The following is a 13,384-nucleotide window of genomic DNA, read 5'->3' on the forward strand; positions in this document are numbered from 1 at the left end:
TATGATTTAGTCAGAAATAAATACCACCAATTAATAAGCCCTTTCTAGCAATGCAGTCTTATTTGAAATTTAACAGGTATTTTACAGGCTTGAATTATTAGTTATTTGATTACATGTGCTACCACCTACAATCCTAATAAATTTTATTTCTTTGTTTTACCTGAAAATAACAATGCCTTTTTTCTTTTTCTTTTTACAGATGCCATCATGACATGTTTGTTTACATTATACTGAAAGTGAGATTAGATGCCATTTCTTTTTTTCAGGCAGACCTTATATGAGATAATTTCAGTTCTACAATTGTAGTTAGTAGTATTTAGTCTTAATGTCTATTGTTTCTATTCCCAAGAAAAGCCACGTTAGTGAGCTTGGTGGCTCTTCACAAAAACAACCCTTTGGAAATGTCTCTTCAACACCTGGATCTGGACAATTAAAACCATGTGTATTAGAAGATGAGAGAACCAGTTCATTTTCACAACTTTTGAATAAGAGTAAAGAAATAAATAGAACCTATGTAGTTTCTGCTTGTAACAAATTGTCCAGTCCTTTATCTGCATATACATCAGAAATCAAGTTGACCCTCCAAAGAGGAAGAGAAATGAGGAAAGGAGAATCCAATGTAGATAAAATCCATGGCAGTGATAGTACACTAGTGGAAAAAAGATTAACCCTCCAGCCCCGAATTGTAACTAGATCAACTGAAAAATCTAAGACAAATAATATTTCTGAACTTAAAACAGAAAATCCTGGATACTTGCCACTGAAAAGTAATAGTGCTCCATTTTCATCCAAAGGTAACAACAGTGATATTTTACTTACTAAGGCTACTGGGAAGACAAATTATAGTAATGTTACTGGGAATGTCACACCCATAAAACCCAGGACCCCTGCTGCTTCTCAAAATCAAAATGAGATTTCTCGATTATTACATTTAACCACAACTAATCCTAATGGTAAACCATCAGCATTAAAAATACCTGGAAAGTTCAGTAAATCAAATGGAAGTGAAAACCGGCAGAATAATGTTACTAAAAATGAATATTTGGAAAGGCAGAAGACACCAAGGAAAAATACAGCAGAAGTATTTAAATCAACTGTTCAGTATGCCAAGAGTCCTACTACTTCTGTCTTAAAAAATAGGATGCCTTGCCTTCAAATCTCACGAAAGGAAAGCTGTGCTGCATTCACTCTAAGCAAAATGGGAAAGATACAAGAAAATACCACATATGCTCAACGAGCTGCTTCAGTTAAAGAAGACAGCATAAAGCAGACTGTGCCCTTTAAAGACAACCCTTTTAAAATAGAAAACAGTAAAGTGACTGTGGCTGTGAGAGTACGGCCCTTTAGTTTCAGGTAAGTCTTTGCACAGATCATTGTAGTTGTGCCCAGTCATTGTCTTCTTTCAAGATGATGATAATCATGGATAACCTTTTAGTGAAGTACAAGAGTTATCCAATTTTATTCCCGTTGTCTCTTTCCCTAGTATGGGTTTCTGAAATTCAGCAACTTTAAGGTCTGTAGACTTCAACTCTCAGATTTTCCCCATCCAGCATGCTGGCTAAAGAATTTTGGGAATTGAAATTATATAAATTAAAGTTGTTGGGATTGAGAAACACTGTTCTAGTCTACTACCAAAGTTAATCTCCAGCTTTTTGCAATGCAGTGTAGTGGCTTCGATATTTGTTTTTTAAGTCTGTTTTCAACCTATCCTGAATCTGTGTAGTATTGGGTAGGCTGGAGACACATTAGCTCCCAAACCTATCAGCACTACAATTCCATTTCTAGCAGTACCGTGTTTCACTGAAAATATGACTGGGTCTTTTTTTCTTTTGACCTCTGAAAAAAAATGGCTAGGGCTTATTTTCGGGTGGGTCTAGTTTTTAGCTCACCTTCGCAGTGGCGGCACCATCTGCCCTGACCAGCAGGAGCCCACTGCCGGCCCACTTCTGTTGCCACTTGCTGCTGCTTGCACACGTTGCCCCCGGCCTCCATTTTGCTGTCAGAGCCTTCCAGAAAGCTTTCTGCAGCTGAGAAACTGGCTCTGAATTGACGTGCGCAGCACCCCCTGGCTTCCATTTTTCCTTCAGATGCCTTCCGGAATCCGGATCAGACCTCGTTTCTTGGCTGCAAAGGGATTTCTGGAAGTCTCTGATGGCAAAAGGGAGAATGTGGGTGATGCGTGTGAGTGGTAGCAAGTGGCCACAGAAGAAGTGGGCCTGCAAGGTGAGGCAGATGTTAGGGTGTGAGAGGACTGGTAAGTAGAGCAGCTCCACCGCTCCATTCCCACCCAAGCTTAATTTTTACCTGTGTGCCTTGTCCCACCCCCTGTCCCTCAGGGTAGGCGGGGTCTTAATTAGGGTTAATTTGGGGGGTAGGGCTTAATTTTAGTGCATGTAATCAAATATATAATAGGGCTTCTTTTCAGGGTCGGTCATATTTTTGGGGAAACACGGTATTATTTTGAACTTCAGAAGTTTAGGTGCCTTCCCTAACATTTTATAGAACTAGTGATTCAAGTCCAGTTCCAGCAGAATAATACACTGCAGGTTTGGCAGCAGAAAAACCATGCCTTCTTTGCTTTCCCTGCAGGTTTATTTTGTTCCCTACTAAACCTGCTGAAATGTCCTAGTGAATTCACCTTTATTTTATATATTTTATACTGATTGCTCAAAGTTACCGAGTGAGCCTCATTGATTGAAGCTGAATTAAAACCTGGGACTTTCCAATACAGAAAGTCCTCGACTTATGACCACAATTGAGCCCAAAATGTCTGTTGCTAAGTGAGACATTTGTTAAGTGAGTTTTTTCTCCATTTTACGACCTTCCTTGCCACAATTGTTAAGTGAATCACTGCAGTTGCTCATTTTAATAACACAGTTGTTAATTGAATCTGGCTTCCCCATTGACTTTGCTTGTCAGAAAGTTGGAAAAGTTTACAGGACAGTGCAACCATCGTAAATATGAGTCATTTGCCAAGCATCTGAATTTTGCTCACATGACCATGGGGATGTAATAATGGTCGTAAGTGTGACTAGTGGTCATAAGTAACTTTTTTCAGTGCCATTGTAATTTTTTTTTTGAAACAAATTTTATTAATTTTAAAGACAAACAAAGCATCATTAGACATTAAAGACATTAAACCTCTTTCCATTATAAATTTTTACAAGGCAGATAAAACATTGTTTTATACAATATAATTCTAATATATCCCATTTCCACTTAAATATTTTTTAGCAGATTTCTCATTATTTCTCTTTGCTCTTATTCAATTACATTTCTTCTATATTTATCCATTTTATACTCATCATATTCATATTTCCCTCTGCCTTGTTTACAATTATTCTTCTCGCTTTCTCCCAAGGTTTTATTAAATCTCAATCAAACATACACACACAAAACACAAAAACATAAAACTTCTTTTTAAAAAGTAGCTTGGCCCCGGATTACCTCTCTTTGTATGGACTTCAATTAAATTCATGTTCAACTTATATGCCATTACCTATCTTATTTACCCTTCTATGTCTTCATTATAACTTCTCCCCGCTTTCCACTCTTCTTAATTCTATTTTATTTATTTCATCTTAATTTAAATCATTATATTTATATCTTTTGTCCATTCTTTTCCAATTATCCATTTATCTCATTCATATTAGAAAAAAAAGATTTCTCCTGAAATCACTAATCGAAGTATGATGCCTTTCCATCGCTCCCCTAAATTAACATTTAAGGTAACACCTAGTTCCCTATCTAATTCTGCTTAGTACATTCTACTTACTAAAATAGTAAATCCATAAAGTAATTAAATATATAATTAAACATTAAATCTCATAACATTCCAATTATCTATTGCAAAAACAAATGCCATAATAATAAGTTCATACAAACATCCACACAATAGTCAATTAAACTCTATACTTAAACTAAATATTTTAGACATTCCTTTTAATATTTTATTAAATCTTAAAATCTATCATTATTAAACCTTTAATATTTTAATCTTTACTTAAGTCTTATAAAATTCTAATTTTCTATTTCTAATACAAATACTACAATACTATCTTATGTACCTTGCAGAAACATTTTGAAACAAAGTTATGCATTACCCATTATCCCTAAAAAAAGATTTCTTTTTCACATCTTGTTTCATACCTTTGTGGCTTTTCCCCCCCTTCTTCCTTCCTATCTTATCCCATCTGGTCTTTTTACCCCCCTTAGTTTCCCCTCTCTGTTGTATTTCTCTTTTCTTTTGCTTTCTAACATTGTATTGATTTTGCATCTTATTTTTTTCTTTCTTAGATGTTTTTTTAAGTCTTATGTCCTTTTTCCTTCCTCTCTTTCTCCTTCCTTTCTTAATCAGCTTTGTAGACTCGTTAAAGATGGCTTCTTCTTCTTCTTCTTCTTCTTCTTCTTCTTCTTCTTCTTCTTCTTCTTCTTCTTCTTCTTCTTCTTCTTCTTCTTCTTCTTCTTCTTCTTCTTCTTCTTCTTCTTCTTCTTCTTCTTCTTCATCCTCCATTAATTGTTGTGTTTGTTGATAAGTGGCAAGCGCCATTTCTAAAAAGCGAAAAATTTCTCTCTACCGTCTTTACTTTCTTTTTTTATTTTACCATATTCCTCTCTCAGTTCATCAACAGATAAAGCCATTATAAACCTTTTCTTCTTCTTTTTTCTCTTCTTCTTCTTAAAACAACCAAGATAATTCAAAGCTTGAAACAATTCCCCAAAATCCCAAAGTCATCAAACAATCCAAACAGAGCACAAAGTTCTTCACACTTTTTCTTCCTGGGGTAATATCAATTGGCAAGGAAAAAAACCCAATCTGTATTTTAAAGTCTTATTGCAATTAACTTCCAATCTCAAAATCTTCCAGGCATCTCCTACAACAAAATCTTAATAAATTTTCCTTTTGTCCTCTCCCTTCCCACTTATAACAGAAAGCTTTAAATTTTTACCTTCTGTAAAATAGCAGAATTTTCAATATCCATTTGTTAAATCCATGTGGAAGGAGAGTAAATTTTCTCTTTAAACACTTTCACTCGCCGCTTGTAAATCTCTTCTGGAAACAAAGTATCTTTCAAAAACTCAGGATTTTCAGGATATTACTTGTATCTTATAGTCCCAGTTCAGCCAAAAAACTTTCGCTTCAGAACTTTCTCCTTCTTCCTCCAGCACAATCTTATCCAGCTGTCAGCTTCTTTGTGGTGGCCATTACTGACCGCCGCTCCACCGCCTTGAGAAAAGAAGGTTAAGCCGGGTGGGGAAGGGGTCTGCGAAAACCCCAACCCCCTGTCCGGATCCCTCCTATCTTCGGCTGCCTCTACGGGGCAACCTTAGCCTCCAGACCCGTCCGGATCGGAGGCACCAAGACGGCTAGCGCAACAGGGATCACGCAGGATCGCGAATCTCTGCCGCTGCCGAAGCCGACAAACCGGAAGTTGTGCGCCATTGTAATTTTGAATGGTCACTAAATGAATTGTAACTTGAGGACTACTTGCACCAGGTGTAACTACTACATCATGACGGTCCTGAGATAATTTCATCCAAGACCATTTCATATCTGAATTATATGGCTCTGATAGTGTAAAACCTTAAGATATTGGTACAACTTATTAGTCTGTTATTCTGGTTTAGATAAAACACATAAAGGAAAGTTATACTAATGTGAAAACTACTATAAAATGATATTCCTGATCATGACAGAGTGTCATGCCCCTGGTGGAGATTGACTCTGAGGGAGAGGAGGAACAGTTGACAGGGAGTGGAAGTGTGGATCCGGAGGTTGTGGAGAAGGCTGGGGAAGGGCAGAGGCCGGCTGGGCAGTCAGAGGAGGACCCAGGCCCATTCCCTCTTCATCCTAGGGCATGCAGGGAGGAGACGATAAGGGAGAGACGTGGTCTTCATGGGCTGCAGCTGTGACAACTGGATAAGAGGACGGGCATGCGTACGGGCGAGTGCTGGAAACAAAAAGTGGAAATATCTCTAGTTTATTGTTCCTCTCTGAGTTTGGTGTCCTTCCCAGTGTGTGTTCTGATATCTGTGGACGTCTTCAAGCCCTTATCTTGCCTGGTTTGTGTTGTTTTTTACTCTTTATAATTTAAACGGCATTTCCCCCTCTTTGTAACTGCTTGTGTGGGAGTTTTTTTGTCTCCAGTCAAGGATATTTGGAGCTTGGAAGCAAAGTGAAGGAATAAAAGGGGCTTCATCTGTTTTTTTTTTGTGACTGTGTTTATTTTGTATCCTACCCTGGGTCATCACACAGAGTTTTTAATCTTTTCACAACTCACCCCAAATATAATCTCCTATACACTGTAGTTCCTAGAACATTAGCTAGATAAATGTAAATTGTTAGTTTTCACGACTATTATAGATCTAATATATTGAGTGTTTACCTCATTGCAAATTAAATTTCTTTTGTGTTTTTGTTTAGAGACAGAAATGAAGAATCTGTCCAAGTGGTTTCAATGGAAGGACAAGAGACTGTTGTTCATCATCCTTCTACAAAACAAATATACAGTTTCACCTTTGACTTTTCATTCTGGTCTATTGATAAGTGCCCTAACTATGCAAGCCAAGAAGAAATATACCAATCTTTGGCAATGCCTCTTCTAGAAACGACCTTTGAAGGATACAATGCTTGCCTTTTTGCATATGGACAGACTGGTTCTGGAAAATCTTATACGTAAGTTGAGTTGGAAGGGAAAGTTTGGGGGCCAGATGAGAATCAGCAGCATTCAATATATGTTGCCTTTGATAGTGATCTTTAACTAATACTTTTACTGAAATACAATTGCATCTGTTGAAATCGATGTAACCCATGAAACTAAGATAGAACCTCAGCCAGTCTTTGAGATGCCCTGAGTCTCTTCGTTGTTTCTTTGCTGCAACAGATTATTAACATGTTTAATCCTCTCTAGAATATAATTAACAATTTAAAAGATTAACTGAATTGGAAGGGACCTTGTAGGTTAGCTAATCTAACACCCCCCCAAGCATTAGAATAGAAAGTAGTTATCGAGTGATAAAATTTCACACAAATCTTTCTGGGAACATGATAAAAATGCAGTCTTGTAAACTAGGGGTAGAATAATATGGTGGCAAAGAGGCTTTAAAGCAGGAGTTTAACCAGAAATTCCTTGAAAACGTTTCGAATATACTAAATGGTCTCAGGCGATCATCTTTTGGGTTGGATGAACAAATTGTGTTAGACCATAGATTCTTTTAAATGTGGTTTGCTGGATAAATAAGAGTTAGCTGAATTCATGTAACACATTAAGTCAAAAAAGGAGAAAAATATTTTGATTCAATTAACTGTTGAATCCACTTTTTGTCTTGGGCACTTGTCAGCAATATAGAGGTGGTAACCCTGCTCTCTTTAGAAGGCATATTGTAAAGATGGTTGGAAAAACAACTGCAAAGTTGGACGGACTTTCTGCATCCAAAGGCCTTCTGGCTTGAATCTGGGGAGTTCCCCCTTCCTTTTCTAAATAAATTTATAAGGGCAAAAACCTATTCTCTTTTGTTTCTGTCTTATTGAAGATGAAATCTATAATAAGTTCCTACCTTTGTTATTAGATCAATTTGGGAGGGAGAGGGAGAGAGAGAGAGAGAGAGAGAGATCATTTATTAGTCTAATGAGGATGGGTTATTTTTTTTTAATGCTTCAAGATTTTTCAGCATTCTGATTCTATAGAACAATTCTGATTTCTTTAAGTTGTTTTTTTTTTAAACCCTGACCTCTTTTGTATGCAGAATAATTTGAAGAAATTCAAAGGTCTTCTGCTGAACTGAATATATTTAAATTGTCATTACAGCATGATGGGGTTTGATGATGATGAACGAGGAATAATACCGAGATTCTGTCAAGATCTTTTCTATCAAATAGCAGAAAAAGAAACAGAACGGGTACTTACATCCTCGTCAGTTTGGAATTGAAGTATTTTTTTTAGCCTGTAATAATTAAATGTGCATTTCATCATTAGTTTCTGGAATTCAGATGGAATTAAAATAAAATTTCTTCATGTAGTGCTTCAGTTGTGATAAGTCTTCCTTAGCTGAGGTAAATAGAAGCTAACATTTATAAAAGTGCATATAAAGAACAATGTGATACAGGTAAACTTTATGCCATCTAAAATCTTTTAGTATGAAAACTTAACTTCAGATGCATGCTACGATTTTTAAAAACTGGTTTGTTGATTTGATACATGCTGTCAAAAAAAAGTAGTCAAATAGCATCAGAAACCAATTCTATTTCTTTAAGGTGAAGGTTTTTACATACTATGCTTTTATTTCATCCAGGATGCATATATTGATATATTGAATGTTTCACAAGCATTATGAAGTTGGATCACCAACTTCATAGTTTGGCTAGTATTAATAGAATAATGTGCCTTTTGTAAAAAGTGATCAAAATTTGTTTACAACTGTATCATTTTAAACCATTACTGACTGGAGAAGAAAGAAACATCTGAGAATGATCCTTGATTTTTGTTTATCCTAGAAATTGTTAGGGTCTACATTTATACATTTGAAGATAAGTTTGGTCATTCATCCTAATTAAGATACGAGCATATCTTATTTTGGGAAAGGGTTTTTAGGCTGTGAGATTGGTGCCTTAAGCATCTGTAAGCTTTAAGGCATCTATTTTGCCTATGAGGAGCTTAAAACTTCTGTCCTCGAATTGAGCAATAAGGCCCAAATGTTTGGTTTCACCCTCTGTGGAGATTCTCTGAGTCATAAAAAGTCCTTAGGTCACACTTTTGCAGCTTCCACTATCATATAGCCAGCTTTATTTTCCCAAAGTACTTAACCAGAAATCAAACTTTTCTTCTCACTATTAGATAACTTATCATCTTGAAATCAGCTACTATGAGGTCTATAATGAAAAAATTCATGATTTGCTTATCTTCAGAGCTGAAAATGGAGAGAAGAAACAACCTGTAAGTTAAAATGTTAATTTAAAATAACTAGTCCAGGTTATTTTTTTCCTCTATCTGTTATTTTGCTCTATTCTGTTTTAACCTCTTAAAGTTTAATTTGCATGCTGTTTTGCCTGATGCAATTCTTACAGTGAAGTATATTAATATTCTTCGTAGTTTATAAATAAAATGTAAAGTGAAACAACTTTTTTGAGAATTTTCACATTTTTATTGTGTTTCACTGAGATCTTAATGTTCTACACAGCCTATATATGAATTGAGAGGCCACATAAAATTGTTTAGTAAATCACTAAAAATAATTAATTCATTTAAAACATTTCTTTCACATTTATAATCAGCATTTTTTTTAAAATTCAAAGCTTCGTGTAAGAGAACATCCAGTCTTTGGACCATATGTGGAAGACCTGACAGCGTAAGGGATTATCCAATTATGCCTTTTCTCTGATAGAATGGTATCTGCCAGGAAAAGTGATTTCTTCTTCCATTTTCCTGTTTTCTCCAAATCTGCTCTTGAACTGGTTTGGGAAATGTGCAAAGAGTTATAAGGAGGGGATGTAAAATTGATAGGAAGTTTGATTGTGTAAAGAGGAAGTCTCTTGGGATATCCTTGGATTAGCCCATAAATTTTACTTTCTGAATTTTTCTATGAATGCCTGGGTACTGAACTGCAGCTTTATTTGATGATGCCAAATATAACAAGAAGTCTGCCTTTATTTCATAGCTGTTGTAAATCATGAAATTTAGTCCTCAACTTATCAAATTTTCTGTGGATATTCTCTCTCTCATTAACTTCCTTCTCTTATCTAGACTTCATTTTATTTTACCTACTGACTTTTGGGTTTTGTTTCCAAATTGATATCTACTATTTAGACTTCCAATATGATAGACATCCATCTTGATTCTCTTTAACTTGGTCCCTTAATCAGTTTTCCAGACCTCAGTCTACCCAGTGTGGATTCTCCTCCATAGTCAATTATAAGCTCGAGTCCAAAATTTTGCTTTGTTTTTCTACTTAGATTGTAAAATATTTAGCTTGTAATCCCATTTAATTGGTTCTTGTGGTCTAACAAACAAGTAAAAATAGATTCCTCTGTAAATTTTTGTAAATTATGAATAAGTATGCCAGTATGTGTTTGTTCTGTATCTATATCTGTATACTAACATTATACTATTAGAACTAAGAAATATAATTTAAGCAGATTGCTTCATATGTGTCAACATTCGTTTTTCTGATTAGATAAAATTATCCCTTTCCTTTTAGGAATGCTGTTAGTTCTTACTCTGATATCCAGGTAAAATTTTGTTACTTAAATATAAATTATGAATCTTTGAATGGAATATGCAAAGATATAACCATTAACTATAGTAAAGAAAAGATTATAGAGTAACTGAGAGAGAGTATGTTATATTATGCTGACTTTTGTGTGGTATTAAAATATTTGAACTAGTAATAAGTACTGGCATCTTAGTAGAAAGTTCCTTGCATTATCAATATTTTTAATTCATTTTCTTTACAAACTCAGCAAGAATTTGAAAAAGGCTCTGTTTTAATTCGCATACCATATAATTTCCAAGAGGAGGCTCTCTTTAAGAAAGAAGTAACAGATGAAATACTGACTAACTAATTCTGTAATAAATACTGACAAGCTAATTTTAGGGCTGCAGTTCAAAGACTATTTGAGCAAGCAATTCTGCTTGTTTCTCCTGCATATATAAAATAGCACATGGAAGCTTTCTTTAAAAATCAGTGCAACTCTTTGCATCCCTATTTACCCTCCAAGATGAGACCATCCATTCTTTACCAAGAAGAATCTAGTAATTTGTTATCATACTACGGGTAGGTAAAATTGGAACCAAGCAACATAGTCCTGAGAAAGAGTGAGTAGCTAGAAGATTGAGGAAAGCTTCACTTTAATGTATAGACCAGTTGAAGGCTTGGGAAGACAGCAGAACTCAACTGAAGAAGGAAAGGCAATGTGAACTATTAGATTGAGAGATAGGCTCCACCTGTTTCTCTAAGGGGCCAACAATTGCACTTATACTAGACAGAGATGATTTAGGTATCTGTTTTCCAAACGAATGCTTTTAAAATTTGAATGTTTTATCAGATTAAAATATAGTAATCTACAATAGCTAAGTTGTATATGTATGATTACATCTGTTTTACTCACATTAGCTGTTCTCATGTTTATTTTGAAGTAATAATGGGATACAAAGTGCTTTATAAACAGTTGCACCTCCTCTCTTTTCATCAGAATTGGCTCCAGCTAGGAAATAAGCATAGAGCTACTGCTGCCACTGGCATGAATGACAAGAGTTCTCGATCTCACTCTGTTTTCACATTGGTGATAACACAAAACAAGGTATTATGAGGACTGTCTTAAAAGGTTGTATATATGTCATGTACATAGGCTGGTGGTGGCTTTGTCATAAGATTTTTCAAACATTCAAAATGTTAATCAAATAACTTCCTTTTCTGAAGGAGATTTGCTTTTTAACATGGATATAATATTCTGATAGCTTGTAGTTATAGACAATATCAGAATAGTGCAAGCCATGATATTCTACATGAACCTCTATGGAAGCAAAAGTGAACTTCAGAGAAGCAGGATATGAAAAATACTGATTCTTTTGGTGTTGGAGAAGATTCCTGAAAATACTGTAAGCCAGGGGTGTCAAACTCACATTGTCATGGTGGCATCACTATCCCCCTTTGCTAAACCAGGCATGGGAGTGGCCAGCACGTGACGCATCCAGCCCATGGGCCAGGAGTTTGATAGCCCTGCTGTAGGCAGTCAAGGAAACTAATTAAATGCAATAAAACCTTCCAGAATGTAATAAAACTTTATTGTTCTAATAACCATCATCATCATAATCAAAATAATGATAGCAGAACACGATCGGCATTCACAAATTCACCATTAGTCAATTGCAAAAGGTAGCTTTTCTTTGAATTGCTTACATCCTGTAACGATATCTGTAACACCATCAAATACCCACATCTGTCTGTGCCAGGTCCTTGGGAAGGACTCAATAGGCAGACAAAAATGCTAACTCCAGTCTGAACATCTGACTGACAGTGACAAACCATGACAGTAGGCATCCAAATACAGGTAACTATTGTAACTCCCCCAAGGGTCTCTGGAAATCCTTTATTTTAAAAAGTTGTTCAAAAAACCATTTCAAAAGGGGCCATTCTAATTTCTAATAGCCTCTCTGATGAAAAAGCAGCATCTTCTGGCCTCAGCATCTCTCATTTCATGAAATAATGATGAGGTTGAAGGTACCTGGAACAACTTTTACTCATGCTAGGTTAGTTTCTTCAAATTTCTCTACTTCCTGCGTACATCTCATTTCACTCAGATGGATTCCTTGATACAAAGAGAGAATTTTCTGGGCGTGTAGGCAGGTGCAGTAAATAAATCATGGGAAACCTAATAAATAGTTAGAATTTCATTTGGACTTCTCTGGATCTGCTTGAGTACCAGAGCTGTTTGCAGTGGAGCAGTCAAGAGGTCCAAAATCATAGATATAACCATGGATAAAAGCTTTGCCACCCTGTATTCCTTGAAGGAATACTGATAGTTCTCAATTTACAACCCCAATTGAGCCTGGAATTAGGACTGTAAGTCATGTCATTCGTTAAGCGGGTCATCACATACCTGATTTATGACATTTTTTGCAGTGGTTATTGAGTGAATCTTTATGGTCACTAAATGAATCCACTATCATTAAGAAATGAGATGATGGTTAAGTGAATCCATTGTCTGCAATGGGCATTTTTTTTGCCAGAAACACCTGTTTGGCTTACATAATGGGTGAAAAGTGAGTTAAAAATAGAAAAAAGAAAAGAAAAACCTGTTTACTTTTGGAAGAGCTCTTTACAACTGTTGCTGTCTGCTACAATCTTAGATCTCCCTATCCCTGGAAATTTAGATCAAATGTGCCTATTTTAACAGGGTTCTCCAAAATTTCAGTCACTAAGTGACTTAGTCATAAATTGTGTGAAAGCGGTCGCTGTCATTATCTTGGACAGGAAATGATTTTCAGGGATGACAAAAATGGGTATGAAATATGCCTTCTCTAAGGAGCAGGACTCTCAACCTTTCCTGATCAAAATTCTTTGGGCTGCAAAGAAAGCCTGCCCTTTTGATGGATTACAGCAGAAAATGGAAACTGCTTCCTCTTGAATTTTCAGAATCCTCATTTGTCTTGAGCGTTGCCCTCTTTAACCTACAGCAGACTTGGTAATCGTTCCTATTTAGTAAGTATTTATCAACAAAACCAGTCTCTGATTTTAGCAACAGATTTTTCTTTCTATCCTTTCATTTTTAATGTTCTGGCAGCATTTATTGACTCTGCATGTTATTTATTGCTATTAAAATTTTAAATGTTGGAGAACCACGCTGTATGAAGGAGGAGATCCTTCTGCATTTGTTATAAATATGTAA

The 13,384-nt window shown here is 35.7% G+C and overlaps 1 protein-coding gene across 1 annotated transcript in view; it reads left to right on the plus strand.

Annotated features, from left to right (window-relative positions):
• KIF14 (kinesin family member 14) overlaps positions 1 to 13,384 on the plus strand; it is a 54,941-nt gene that overhangs the window by 1,549 nt on the left and 40,008 nt on the right. The window contains exons 2-8 of the mRNA XM_026671710.2: positions 200 to 1,353; positions 6,425 to 6,676; positions 7,809 to 7,899; positions 8,835 to 8,933; positions 9,293 to 9,345; positions 10,195 to 10,225; positions 11,189 to 11,296. Coding sequence (XP_026527495.2) covers positions 326 to 1,353; positions 6,425 to 6,676; positions 7,809 to 7,899; positions 8,835 to 8,933; positions 9,293 to 9,345; positions 10,195 to 10,225; positions 11,189 to 11,296 — 1,662 coding nt within the window. The 5' untranslated portion in view covers positions 200 to 325. The remainder of the gene's footprint in view (positions 1 to 199; positions 1,354 to 6,424; positions 6,677 to 7,808; positions 7,900 to 8,834; positions 8,934 to 9,292; positions 9,346 to 10,194; positions 10,226 to 11,188; positions 11,297 to 13,384) is intronic.

The sequence above is a fragment of the Notechis scutatus genome, chromosome 3, assembly GCF_049901735.1.
Source record: "Notechis scutatus isolate UNSWTSFEM ecotype Mainland chromosome 3, rNotScu1.2, whole genome shotgun sequence".
Taxonomy (NCBI): domain Eukaryota; kingdom Metazoa; phylum Chordata; class Lepidosauria; order Squamata; family Elapidae; genus Notechis; species Notechis scutatus.